General features: G+C 51.1%; 1 protein-coding gene across 1 annotated transcript in view; it reads right to left on the minus strand.

Moving 5' to 3' along the window:
• COL27A1 (collagen, type XXVII, alpha 1) overlaps positions 1–14,071 on the minus strand; it is a gene marked incomplete at its 3' end in the record, with an annotated part of 129,804 nt that overhangs the window by 42,740 nt on the left and 72,993 nt on the right. The window contains exons 22-27 of the mRNA XM_008583912.1: positions 11,153–11,206; positions 10,953–11,006; positions 8,855–8,899; positions 7,585–7,638; positions 5,694–5,738; positions 871–924 (exon numbers count right to left, since the gene is read on the minus strand). Of these exons, the coding sequence (XP_008582134.1) occupies positions 871–924; positions 5,694–5,738; positions 7,585–7,638; positions 8,855–8,899; positions 10,953–11,006; positions 11,153–11,206 (306 nt within the window). The remainder of the gene's footprint in view (positions 1–870; positions 925–5,693; positions 5,739–7,584; positions 7,639–8,854; positions 8,900–10,952; positions 11,007–11,152; positions 11,207–14,071) is intronic.

Genomic DNA, 14,071 nt, shown 5'->3' on the forward strand with positions numbered 1-14,071 from the left:
AACACCGAGGGTTGCGATCCCGTTGCCGGTCAGTAAAAAAGACAAAAAAAAGGAAAAAAAATAATAATAAAAGAAAAGAAAAGAGAGGAAGAGGAGGAGGAAGAAAATAAGAAAAAGAAGAGATGGAGGAGCAGGAAGGCAGAGGCCAAGAGGGTCTGGGACACAGAGAGTGACAAAGGGTGAGGCACAAGATGAGCCTGGGAAGTCAGATGGGGCCAGATAAGGGAGGATGCTTCCCCTCTCTAGACCTCAGTTTCTCCATCTATCCAATGGGAATAATATTGGCTCTCCTGGAGGTTCTGCTCTAGGGATAAGATAAGCTCATGCAAATTCAGGCAGGTGCCCTATAGGGCCTATGGTGGGAAACGGGAAGCTGCTGGATGTTTCTAAACCGGGACCTAACATGAGGCAGAGTGGCTTAGCGGACACAGTGTGGTAATGAACCTGCTTCAAATTCCTGCTCTGCCACTTACTTATCTGGGTGACCTTGAGCAAGTCACTTGCTCTATTGGGGCTTCAGTTATCTGTAAAACAGAGCTGCTAGGGGGCTTAACAGGCAACCTAGGGAATGCTCATCTTTCATCTTTCTAAAAGATGACTCTTGCCCCCTTCTATTGTTTCCCCCCTTATGTGCAGTGCCAGTGGGCAGCAATGAGGGGCCCAGGTCACAGGCATCAGCTGGTTGTCACACAAAAGTGTAACTGTGCTTTAGGGTGATGACAGGAGGGCAGGAGCCTCAGGAGATTCCGGAAAAGGGGACAATGGCTTCTGGAGGGGGATTTCAGACCTGGGTCAACTGGCCTCTTCATCTTTTAAAATTTTCGAATCACAAGCTCTATTTGTTTATCCTTTCCCCCCACCACAACCTACCTTTTCTCCCACGATTCCTGGCTCCCCGACCAGACCAATGAAGCCCAGAAGTCCCTAGGAGACACATTTATCAAAGCAGAGGAAACCACGTGAATTCAAGAAGTGCTGAGTTTCAGGGCAACCCGCCTGCGCTCTCCTTCCTCTGGAGCTCAGTCCCCCAGGTGCCTCCTAGCCCGTGCCTGGTAACCCCACCAGCATGGGGCTGCCACCAAGGAGAGCGTTGCCTCTCTCTGGGCACCGTCCTGACTTCCCTCACTCCACCAGATGGTTCTGATTTTGGAGCCAAGTGGTGGGGCCGCTGCCAACATCCCTGGGAGCTCCGCACATTCTTCCCGCGCCAGAAGCGGGCTGGGAGGCAGCCACATTTGGAGAGCTGGGGTGGGGGGGAGGGTGGCCCTTAAGCTGTGCTGGGAAGAGGCCATCTGTCCCCATCTTTTGGGGCTCTGGGGCTGTTCAAAGAGAGAAACAAACCCGCTGGCCAGGATAGAAATACCATAGCAGCCTCCGCCAAGAGATCTGATTGAAATCTGGGAAGTGGAACCTCCTCATTACTGTCTTCTGAAAGGCTTCCTCTCCTCTTTCTGAAAGGGCACGTGCACGTGTGTGTGCATGCACACGCACACACACACACACACACAGGGGCTCCCACTGCTCTTTTTAACTCCTCTGGGTGATAACTCACCCCTGTGTTCCAGGGGCTTCCTCTAGGTGGCTGCTGGCCTGGCTGTCTCCCTGAACGGGCAAACATGCACACGCATAGCCGGGGTGGACATCCTGGGGAAATCGCCCAGGAAGGTAGACCAACTTCCTGTGCAGTCCCCAACCCTCTAAGGAAAATGCAAGCAGAGGGGGGGTCTTCCGTGGTTCAGGAGTGAAAGAGGCTTTGGAGGAACCCAGATTGACAGCCAAGAGTTTCTGGGAGAATTAGGAAAGTCTGAGGGATGAGTCGCTTTGTCCTGTAAGATCTGCTACCTGTTCCCAAACTCTGGCCAGAGTGAAAGGAGACCTTGGGTGGGTAACAGACCAGAGGTCATATGCTCGGGCAGTAAGGCTGACCCACCTGTCAGAGTGAGGGGTTCCTGCCCAATTCCCAAGGGTGATCTCCGAGACCCACACTTCCTCATCCAAAGACAGATTTAAAGTGGCAGCTCCAGCCAGAACCGTTTGTGTCTTGCTGGGATATTGGCTCCAGTCTGTGTGGCTCCAAAGCCCACACACCATCCCCTCCACCTCGGGGCCTCCAAAGCATGTGGCTGTGAGCAGGGCCCAGATCTCCCTGACATCCCGGCACCATTGCCACACATAGGGGTCCTGGGCCCAGAGACCCTTCAGGGGTGAAGTGTGAGGTGAGAGGGACAAGGTACAAAGTATGAAGTCACGGCCAATATGTCACAGAAAATAACCCAATATTTTACTTTTGTAACAACTCACTTTGAAAAACTCAGTTAGAGCACTTTCAAGGTGATAGCAATATTAATACCAACAGCTTCGCAGTATTGATCTCTTACTTTGTGCCAAGCTCTGTCCCTGGCACTTTATCTATGTCATTGTCATTCAATCTCCATGTGCATGGACTCTGGGCAAATCACAGTCTCTCTGAGCCTCATCTGCAGAAAGGGAGATGATAAAGGTCCCTCCCTTCCTCCTGGGGTCGTTCTGAGCATTTGAGACACTGCACAGCACATGTGGGTACTCAATAAATGTTAGTTCTCTCCCAGCACATCCTAACTTATTTTTAAAGGGCACAGGGTTAAGACAGAGGCCTGAGCTCCCCACAAGGGTGCAGTCACACATTTAGAGGATGCCGAATGAAGGGAATAGAAACTGCTCTGTTAAAAGGCTCCTGCCCGACTGGCCCAAAGAAACAGAAATTTCATAGCTACTTTAAATTTATGAGTTGTTGGGTCCTGGAAGGCAAGCGGGTCATAAACCTCAAACAAGAAGCCAAACAGGATCCTAATGAATAAGGGCCATACAGCAAGTGCCCCATTTCCCACCCCCATTCCTGGGACCCCCTTGTGGCACTGTCCCGGAACATCTTGGCAGGCCTGTCCTGTGGATGGCACTGAGGCTGGTGCAGGGAAGCCAGCCACAGAGGCCCAGGGCTTGCACCAGGCAGGTCGGGTGGAGAAGCAGCTCTGAAAGCCGCAGGCACGGCTGGATCCTCTCGGGCTGGCGAGAGTGTACAGGAAGGGAAGCAGCATTGTTATCTACAGAGAGCACAGCACAGGCAGGACCTGAGTCCCCAGTTTTGGGGACGAGGCTGGACTGGTCCTCACGTTGCCTATAGATAAAGTGCCATTGTCTTCTATGGGAGCTTTTCTCCCGCTCTCCTCCCTTCTCTCATATGACATTCTGCTAGGCACTGGGGATGCAATTGAGAGTAAGAAGGCTGGGTCCTCAATTGGTCTAGACAGCTTAGGTTAGGTGCTGACATGCTGACATACACGGCTTCCCCTGGACAGAGCTTCTTGAAGGCAAGGCCCATGCCTGTGCCCAGCACCTAGGACAGGGCCTGGCAAGCAGCCTTCTCTATAACTAACTGTTAGATAAATGCTCAGGAGTTCAAAGAGTTCTCTAGTCCCTCCAGGGCAGGTCTTGGAATCCAGCAAACCTAAGTGTCAATCTTGGCTCTGAACAGTATGTTACTGCCTGTGAGATCTCGGACAAGTTACTTAACTTCTCAGAGCCTCAGTTTCCTCATTTGCAAAATGGGAATAATAGTAACTACCTCTATAGGGCTGCCAGGGAGAATTGCAGGTGATAGTGCATAGAACGTTTGGCACAGAGCTTGGTACTTAACAGGTAACCAATAATAAATGTAGCCATTACTGTGATTATAAGGAGGTCCTGTGGCATAAGCATCAGAACTCTTTCCTGGGGATCATCTGATTCTACCATGAACAGGAAACGTCTGCCCTTTCAGCACGACCACACAAGGAGAGAACTGAGGGAACAGCCACGTGGTCGCCCAGCATGCCTTACAGTAGCCACAGGGTTCCAGCTCTGCTGACCAAGCAAGCCCGGGCTGCCCCAGGCAGGGTTCCCATCTCATCTGGCCCCAGCTCTGCCACTACCCCGCTTGATCATCTTGGTCAAACATGTTTCTCCTCTATGAATCCCAGATTGCCAACGTGGACAAGGATCCAGGAGTTCTTAACCTGAGGTCTCTGTAAGGCTCTATGGAGGGATTTTCGAGGGCCCATGAACTTGAATGAAGAAAATCACAACTTTCATTTTCATGAACTCTAATTGAAATTTAACATGTCCTTCAAATACAAGTGTAGGCAACAAGCCACAGTAGTATTACTGCCAGATAGTTACATGTCACATTAGTCATTGCTGCAGAAATCTCAAAATACATCATTAAGGCTTGTCACCATCTCAAAATTGAGGTCGTTGTTAGACCTGGTGCTAGAGCTCATGATTTAATGTGTTAATAAAGAAGCATATATATGTATATCACATTTTAACATATTTTCATAATCATACGGCAGTATAATTGGTTTCCTTTGTAATAATTTGCTTTTTATTTTATGCGTTAAAAAACTCTATTCTGAGAAGGGGGTCCGCGGGCATATATGTATATCACATTTTAACATATTTTCATAATCATACGGCAGTATAATTGGTTTCCTTCGTAATAATTTGCTTTTTATTTTATGCGTTAAAAAACTCTATTCTGAGAAGGGGGTCCGCGGGCCTCACCAGCCAGGCAAAGGAATCCAAGGCATGAAAAATGGTTAGGACCCCTGGATAAAGTGATTTCCAAGGACCTTTGTGTTCTGACATTCTAGGACTCTGAGTATCTATTTCCCGAGGGCCCTAACATTAGCATAACTATGAAATTGAATTTGCTGATCATATTGCCTTTTTTTTTCCAATCAGGAAATATATCCAGGCCGCAGCAGACTTTCCAAACTCCTGGGCTTCCCACAGAATGCACTGGAATGATGCTGGAAAGATTTCAAAAATCCAGGCCTCCTCCTGCTCTAATTCCTTTCTTCCCCCCAACAGATGTTGCAGGCCTGGGGAGGAAGCCCATCATGTGTGCAACTCTCACGCCACTGACGGTGTTTCTGGGGTAGCCAAACTCTTCCGGGTCTCCAGCCTCAGTCCTCCTTCCTATTTGAGGAAGCTCCTTCCAGGGTTCTCGGGGTGGGGTCCTTACTTAAAGGAGTAGATGAGATGGCCACCTTTCCCCCTCCAAGCCCAGCGGTTACGCTTTCAGGAGATGCTGGGGCTGGGGAGGAGGGACTAAAGCTGTCCATCCACCCAGCACTCAGAGCTGCTTCTCCAGACTTTGATAACTGAAGGTCACAATCCTCAAACCTCCTTCTCAGTGACTGGTTGCAACCTCCTCTCTTCCTCAGACCTTGGCCTAGCTTCCCAACAGGCCAGAGCCACTGGTTTGAATCGCATTTTCTTTATCATTTAGGGATGCCTGGACTTCTCTAGCTTTTGGCTTCCAGGTCTATAAACCGAGGGGAGCATGGGCAAGGATGGTTAAGGGCTCTTCCAGCTTTAACGTTCTGGGAGTGAAGTCGCATAACCTCCTGGGGAGAATAGACCAAAAACACCTGTGTAGAGTCAGGCTGTGAGGAATGGCCTTTGTGACTAAGACTCATGGCTTTCTCATTCAGATTTCACCTCTCTAAGAGTCACTATTCACATCAATGAAAGGGGGAGAGGATTGAAACTATGTCCGAGCTGTTCTGAGAATGAAAGGAGGTGGTGCATGGAGGGTGCTTAGCAAAGGGCTTGGCACAGAGCAAGTGCTCAATTAACGGAGCCACTATGTTCGGAGACTGCCGCTAACTTACCTGCTCGCCCACGGGCCCCGGCCGTCCAGGATTCCCTGGTTCCCCCTGCAAAGAAACAAACAGGAGGATCAATTGGGATGGGAGATGGAAGTCTCGGCCTCTGGGGAACTCCCAGGGCTACTGGCCTTAGTTGCCATCGGTGGGGATGAACCAGGAACCTCAGTTCCAGAGTCTGTTCTTAGAGACTCCAAACAAATGGCAGGGACAGAGGGGCACCTGGACAGAACCTCTGGCCCCAGACATAACTCTAGTCACCCTTCCCTCTGAGTGTATCCTGGCAAATCACGCAACACACTGAAGTGTGTATTTCATTTGGGTCCTTCAGCAACCATTGCACTTTGTGGAGGTGGAAACTAAGGCCCAGAGAGGTGAAGTGACCTGCCCAAAGTCACACAGAAGGCCAGAGGAAGGGCTAGAGTTGGAACCTTGGTCTGACTGATTGAAATGCCCATTCCCACTGCAACAGGCTGCAACAGCCCCTACCCCAGGAAGAGCAGTGAAGTGGGGTTGTAGACCTCAGTCTCCCAGAGCTCTGCCACCAGTCACAGGTGACCATGGTGCGTCTTGCCTCAGCTCTGAGCTCAGCCTCCCCAGCTATAAATAAAGGAAATAAGACTCATTCATCTTCAAGGTTATTTCCAGCTCTCACACTTGCTAGCCTATCAGAGCCTTGTCTGTCAGTTTTGTCCCATGCTGGGGAGGCTCCTGCTCCTTAGGTGGCCACAGCTGCCCTGAGCTCCCCACAGCATGAGCTGGAGAGAGGCAAGCAGACCCGTGGGATAAATCCAGGCAGACTGTGTCACCACTCCCACCACAGAAACCTAACTGGTATCTGAGGGAGAAAGGCCGAGACCTCAGAGGGCAGGACATGGGCTCAGACTAGCCAGAGTTTGGCTCAAAACCAGATGCGGCTCACTGAAGTCCCAGCTGGAGCCTCGTCCTCCCCTCCAGCTCCTCCCCTGGACCCCATGAGCACAGAAATCAGAGGGGCCAGGACAGACAAATGCACCAGTTAGTTCCCCTGAAGAGAGGGACACGTGGATGACCTGGGCTCCCCCAGTTCTGCCCTAACCTCATGTGGGTTTGCTCATCTGTAAACTTGGCCCAACAACCTCTTGCTTGGAATGGCTGGGAAAATCCAACCCTTCAAAAGGAGTCCTTGGAAAAAACACTAAGTGAGGCTGTCCCTGTGTTGATTTTTTCTTCCCTACCCTGGGCCAGTTCTTTTTTGATAATTAAAAAAAAACGAAAGAGTTAAAGGCAACTCATATTTATTGTATACAGTGGGGGAAATATAGGAGCCTAGAGAAGAAAGTGAAAATCTCCTATTATCCCACCACCCAGGGATAGGCCCTGTCAACTTCCCAACCTCTGCTCTGTGCACATACGGACAGGGCGTAACCCAGGCCCTGCAACAAGCTCAAGCACTGACATTCCATCCTATAACTTGCTTCCTACCACCCCTCCCCCACCCCATGCACAGGTGTATTTCCATCCTGTAAAATATTCCACAACACAACCTTGGGTGGCTGCACTAGATCCCATTACTTGAACAATCCCTCACTGTTGGACAAATAGATTATGCCCATGTTTTTCCCCTCTGTTACTAATACTTTGTGATAAACGGCGACCAATTTTTTCTCCCTTCTCACAATTGGTCATGAGATTCAGGACTTGTCCTGGGGCCCTCGTATGTTGGACCCCCCTCTTTCCTCTTGGTTCCAGGCATCCCTAGTTTTTTCCCCTCTGTTACTAATACTTTGTGATAAACGGCGACCAATTTTTTCTCCCTTTTCACAATTGGTCATGAGATTCAGGGCTTGTCCTGGGGCCCTCGTATGTTGGACCCCCCTCTTTCCTCTTGGTTCCAGGCATCCCTAGGTCTCCTCACCTTCAAGCCATCCCGGCCGGACCTCCCAGGAAACCCCTTCCTGCCAGGCTGACCCTGCAACGGAGAGACAGATGAGTGAGATAGAGCTGGGCAGGGGCAGTATTGGGGTTCTGAGGAACTGACCCAGGGTCCCCATGGGCTGGGGAGGGCCACAGTGCCCAGGAGGTTAGAAACAGAGCCCTGCAGCCACCAGGCAGCCAGCTGTCTTCGGATACAAGGAGGGTCTCCAGCTGTGTGACCTCAGAAAAGCCTTCCTGCTCCTCATTTGCAAATAGGGATGATGACGCCTGCTTTCAAGGAGCGAGGGAAAGGCAGGGACCTGGCAGATTATCAGGGTCACAGGAAAATGGAGAGCTTATGCTAGCGGTACTCAAAGTGTGGCCCGAGGACCTTAGGGGTCCCTGAGACCCTTTCGGAGGATCGTGAGGTCAAAACTATTTTCATAACAGCACTAACATATCATTTGTCTTTGTCACTGTCATTCTCATAAGTGTAAGTGAAGTTTTCCAGAGGCTACATGACATGTGATATCACAACAGATTGAATGAAGAAGCAGATGTGAGAATCCAGCTGACTTCTATTAAGGCAGGCATTGAAGAGATTAGCAAAAATGGTAACACAATGCCAATTTTTCTACTACATTATTTTGCTTTAAAAATATATAGTGATTTTTAATAAATCATTATTTTTGTGAACAAGAAATGGGTTTATTATTAATTTTCAGTGACTTAATAAATACATTTGAAGTTTCTCAGTTCTAATTACCAATATCAATAGATGCAAACCACACAAACAAAAGCTCTTTGGGTCCTCAATCATTTTTAAGAGTGTAAAGAGGTCCTGAGACCAAAAAATTCATGAGCCCACTGGGTTATGCGAGTGGGACGGTGACTTCTGGAAGGGTGGTTGGAGCAGAGAAGGGAACTTGGGGCTTACATTCCAGGCAGGGCACCCCGCTTGCTGGCTGTGAGATGCTGGGCTAAGCCCCTCACTCCTGAGCCTCACCTGCTTCCTCTCTAACGAAACTAAGAAAAGTGGTGCCTTGCTCACGGGAAAACCAAATGAGAAAATGGACACAAAGCACCCAATGTGATGACAGCCCATCAATTTCCTGCCTCTTGTCTCTGTCCTCTGGGGTCTGTCCTAGCCCTCTCTCTGGCTGCTCCTCCCTGATGACTTCTCTTGGGAGCACTGGCCAGATGTTGCCCGGCCTGTGCACAGCTGGCTCAGCTCCAACAAACCCCATCTCCTCCAGGCCAGCGACACTCACCTCCAAGCCAGGGGACCCTGGTGGCCCCATGGGTCCCTCATCTCCCTAGAGTCGGGAGACATGAGAGAGGAAAAAAGGAGAAAGTTAATTTGATGTGACTCTTGGTGCCTTGGGTTGAATGTCCCCCCAAAACTGAACCCCCACTGCAACTATTGAGGGTGAGAAGTCCTATTATGGTCATTGAAAGGTGGGGCCTTGAAGAAGTGATTATATTGTAGGACCATGTCATAGTGAATGGATTAATAATAGTGGTCAGGGGTGTGGTTCTGAGGGCTTTAAAAGGACGGCATATGAAGAGCTTTTCTCTCTCTGTGCTCCACCATTTTCTGCCATCTGAGACCCCTGGGTCACTATTGCCACCACCAAGACCTTCACCAGCTGTGTTCCCTGAACTTTGGACTTCCCAGCCTCTGAAACTGTAAGCAATAAATTTCCTTTTCATTATAAATCACCTAGTTCTGTGTATTTTGTTATAAGCAACAGAAATGGACTAATACACTTGGAGAACTTGTCCTGTAAGGAGGGAAAGAGGTGACAGAGGAGAGCACTTCTGGACAGAGAAATGGTGCACCTGGCCCACCTGCCTGGGCCCGCCCAGAGTGGGTGCTCCACTAGTCACGGCCTGGAGTCCAGGTCACAGAGTGACTTGCAGTGAATGGGGTCCCCTGGGTTCATGGCAGTCTTGGGCAGGAGAGTTAAACCCCATTGGGTGCTGTGAGGAATGGAGCCTCAGATGACAGTTCCAAAATAAAGGCTTTATTCTGAGCTCTGCCGTTTACTCACTGGCAGATCCCAGCCTCTCTGTGCCTCAGTTTCCCCAGAGTGGAGAAGATCATCCTAAAGTATGATGACTGGCTTTAGTTGAGTTCCTGGAGGACAGCAGTGATGACTTTTTCGTTCTTGAAGCCATCCCCTTTAAACAGCACTCAGGATGGTGCAGGGTCTAAGTGGATGTTTGGCGAATTAATGAATGAGCAAGTGAATGAATGAATGAAGACATGAGCGAGCGGCAGGCACACTAAGGGTTTTCCTGAGTAGTAATGTGAGTGTAGGCAGAAGCACATGGCTGTGCTGTCTCCCTCCTCTCCCCTTCCTTCCCCCTTGCGGCTCACAGAACTCTCCAGACCTTCTCACAGGTCCTCCTGGCATTCCAGGCCTGACCAAGGGGCTCCCTCCAGAGCCACCCCCCCAGCTCCTCTCCTCCAGCTTCCAGGAAAGCAGCCCCATGTGGCGGCTCCCAGAGCCAGCGCTGGGCCCCCGCCAGACCCAGAACCAGCCCTGCGAAGGGATCCATGTCAGCTGGGTGCCTGCCTGTGGTCATGTGAGTCTCGGCTTCCCGTGTTCTCACCCCAGCGCTGTGTGTCACGGGGGCCTGGGGCCTGCGCAAAGGTGGGTGATGGAGAGGGAGGCTACAGTGAGTCTCATGCACAGGGCAAAATCAGGGGCCCACCTACGCAGTGCCCAGCTTGGGTTCCAACAGGCCCATTGAGACCCCAAGTGCATGTAAATAAGCAAATCTTCACTTTGCCACTTACTAGAGTGCAGTCATGTCATTCTCTGGGGAGGCCCCCAGGCAGCTCCCAGGAGCACAGAAGTCAACAGCATAGGACCTGTGTTATGGGCTTTGGGCTCAAGCAGACCTGGGTTCAAATCATAGTCCTTCCTGCTACTAACCACGGGATGCGATGGAATCTCTTTACTTCCCTGAGTCTCAGTGGCCTCACCTGCAAAATGGGGCTGACGATTCCTACCTTCCCATATCAACGCCCCAATAAACCATGTGCTACCGTGAGCAGAGCAGTGGCAGGAGCCCCAGGAAAGGAAGCCCCAGGGCTGGGGGATGCAGTAGAGCAAGGAAGGGATCCATCCTGCCAGGTGGGGGCAGAGAAGGTCCCTAGAAGGGCCAAAGGGGCAGGGCTGTAAAAGATGGGCTGGGGAGCAAGTCTGAGGCAGCCCTGGGCTGTGTCCTGGCTGAGGGGGCCCCAGCCCCCAGCTAAGGCCTTCAGTACCCAGGACAGAGCAGGTGGGAGCTGTGGTCAGGCCAGAATGGGCAGTTGGGGGGGGGGGACAGGCAGGGGACAGGGACAGGCAGTCTCACCTCGGGCCCCAGATGCCCACGGGGTCCCAGCAGTCCTCGAGCTCCAGGTTTACCCTGAGAGAAGGGAATAAAACAGGATCTCAGAGGCAGCACCTTCATCTCCATCGCAGGCTGGCATGATGCCCCCTACTTCCAAGCCAGGTAGCTAGCCTTAAGGATTGCAGCTTTGCCAGCTGGAGCTACCCTGGGCAGAGACTCACCTTCGTGCCTTCTGGGCCGTTGTCCCCAGGGGGGCCAATGTCTCCTGGGAATCCCTGAAGGGAAGCAGAGTTCAGGGTCACCCATGGGGGCTGTGAAGGGAAGTGCTAAGAGCATGGGTTTTGGGGGATGCTGACTTCGGTTCCTATCTCTTCCTGCTGGGATGTGACCCCGAGCAGGCCAGTTAACCACCTTGATCCCGAAATTCTCAGTTCTAAAAGAGGGATGGATCATGGTACCAGCCCTGACACCTGAGAGAGTTGCTGAGAGAATAAATGAGACAGTGCGGGAAAGCATTAAGGTCATCACACATAAGGTCACCCGCAAGGTGGTCTAACCCAGAATTTTCCAAGTCCTCTGCTGCCACCAGGACAGAGTGATGGGTGTCCTGGGACGTTGCTGCCCAGAGCCAGCCATGCCCTACCCTGAAAAATCCCATCCTTTGATGACGGTGACCCTGCAAGTATGATTATATTCTGGGTTTGCTGTGATTTCCAAAGGGCTGGTAAGCACTGATTCGATTAACCTCTTGGCCACGTGCGTTGGACTGTGCCCCACACCACCCACAGTGGCTCACTGCTCCCCCACGGGATGACCGTACAATAGAAGATTCTGCCTGGCATGGAGCAGAATCACCTCCTTTCCCCCCAACATCCTTGTGCTACCCCTCAGGGCCCCACAAGCACAGGGGCTTCCTCTCCCCACAGTGAGAGCAGTTACCCCATTCCGAGAGGCTTGCCCTTCTCTGTCCCTTCAATGGCTTCTGGGCAGGGGCCCAGGGGCCCTCAGCCTGGCTGCCTCAATCAGTCATTTTCCATTATTACTAATCACCAGGACACCCATGCTCCTCTGGGTGTGGTCTGATCAGCACAAGCCAGTGTGGCAACATCCCCTTCCTTGCTTTAGGTGTAATGCCTCTGTTAATTCAGCCTAGAACCCCATTAGCTTTCAGGGCAGCCCCTACTTCAGTTTCCTGCCAGCTAGAAACCACGGCCTTTTTTTTCATGAGTCCCTGTGACCAAAATGCCCCCTTTCACCTTGCCTTCATAAAGTGGCTTCTTTTTTACTTCCTCTTTTTACCTTTTAGTAACGTCCATCAAATTCCAGCTCAAACATCCTCTCACCCTTCCCACTGGTAAAGGCAAGCATGGTCCTGAGTTTAGAATTAACACACTGAAACCAAAACCTCATGTCTTTTTCTTCAAAATGACAGGCTCAAAATCCCATCCTGCCACCCACTCACTGTGTGTCCCCAGGCAAGTTCCTCAACCTCTCTGGGCCTCAGCTTCTTCATCTGTAAGATAGAAGAACCTAACAACCACCTTACAGGGCTGTTTTGAGGTTGGAATAATGCAAGCAAAGCACTCAGTCTGGCACCTGGCATCTAGTAGGTGCTCAATAAAAATCTGCACCCAGAATGATTTGGGATCCTGTGTCCTGGGAAGACAATTCTGCCCATCTCCAGTGAAAAGCTGGCAGTCAGGATGCTGATCAGGTTCTGGTGCTCACACACATCTGGCCCACTGATGAATGAAAGAGGTAATTCACCCCAGGCCTGAGAGCTAGAGCTCCCTCCCACGGTCGCTGGAGAGGAGGCAGAGAACCAGGGGACGCTGACACCCTCATCAGCTCCTGTCTTCAGCTGAACAGAGCTGTCTCTTGGTTATAGAGTTGGCCAATCAAAACAGCACAGAGATGGGAGAAGCAGACCCCTGATTTGTCCAGGGACGCTGGAGCAAGCCAAAGCAAATCTTATTTGCTACTAAGTAGCAGAGTGACCCCAAGGAAGCCACTTCCCTGCTCTGTGACTCAGTTTCCTCATCTGTAAAATAGTGGCAGTAATACCTCATGGTCACACGGTTGTGGTGTCAATTCAGCGAGTTCTCATCCCTAAGACACTACACAGGCTCCTGGCACCATGAGGTGCCTAATAAATGCGAGGGAGCATGCTTTCCACCCTCACTGGCCAGACTGCTGGGAACCCGGCCTCCCAGAAAAGTCTTTTTCCAGTGAACTGAGGAGGGAATCAGGGCCATGGAGGAGAAGCCAAGTCCATTTGTCTAAAGATAGGACTGTGTCACCGCCAAAGTCAACACAGAGGAAAGTCAGAACTTGTAGCTTTCAGGAAACATTCCCTCATCCATCCGGGCGATACCAGGAGTGATCTTTGGAAGGGTCTGGAGAACCCGCAGAGCCAGACTTTTGTCCTGGATGCAGAAACCTCACGGATGGGCAAGTGCAAGGCGGAGGCCAGGGAGTGGTGGGGAGGTGGGGGGCTCCGGCTAGGCTTGGCCTGGGTGTTCACGATCCTGAGACGGACAACAGCTCTGGTGCCTGCTCGGCCGCCCAGTTCTCCAGACACGGTCCCCGTGTTAAAGAGAGAGGCAGTCAACGGAGAACCAGGCAGCGTGCTGCACCCCATTGTGTGTGAGTGCCGAGCAGATAATTAAGTCTTAGCCTGCCTATGCTAATTATCACATGCGTCAGAGACTCTCAGAGTTTCTCCTTTCTCGGCTACAGTTATTGTATTAACTGCTAAATCCATCCTTCTTTGTTTCTCATTCTCATTCAAAGACCAGAATTTAGCATTTTCTTCTTGCTCCCCATCCCTGGGGGCTCTGAGCCCTGAACATTTCTGGGGTGTCTGTGGATGGTTATGAAAGTTCCAGGGCTCAGAGGGGGACCCTGCAAGTGGAGAATGGAGAATATGGGGAGCTCCAGGCAGGAGAGCACAGAGAGCTTTCCAGATAGTTTTACTGGAACCACAACGCAGGTGGCCACAAAGCTGGGGAAGGACCCTGAGGCCAGCTTTTTGTCTCCACTGCCTTTGAGAGCCCTTAGGTGAGACGGGAAGGGAAGAGGTGGAAAAGGAAAGATTGTTGATCTAGGAATTCTATTCTCATCCTCATCTCTCATTTGCT

The sequence above is a fragment of the Galeopterus variegatus genome, unplaced genomic scaffold (genome assembly GCF_000696425.1).
Source record: "Galeopterus variegatus unplaced genomic scaffold, G_variegatus-3.0.2 Scaffold3081, whole genome shotgun sequence".
NCBI classification, from domain to species: domain Eukaryota; kingdom Metazoa; phylum Chordata; class Mammalia; order Dermoptera; family Cynocephalidae; genus Galeopterus; species Galeopterus variegatus.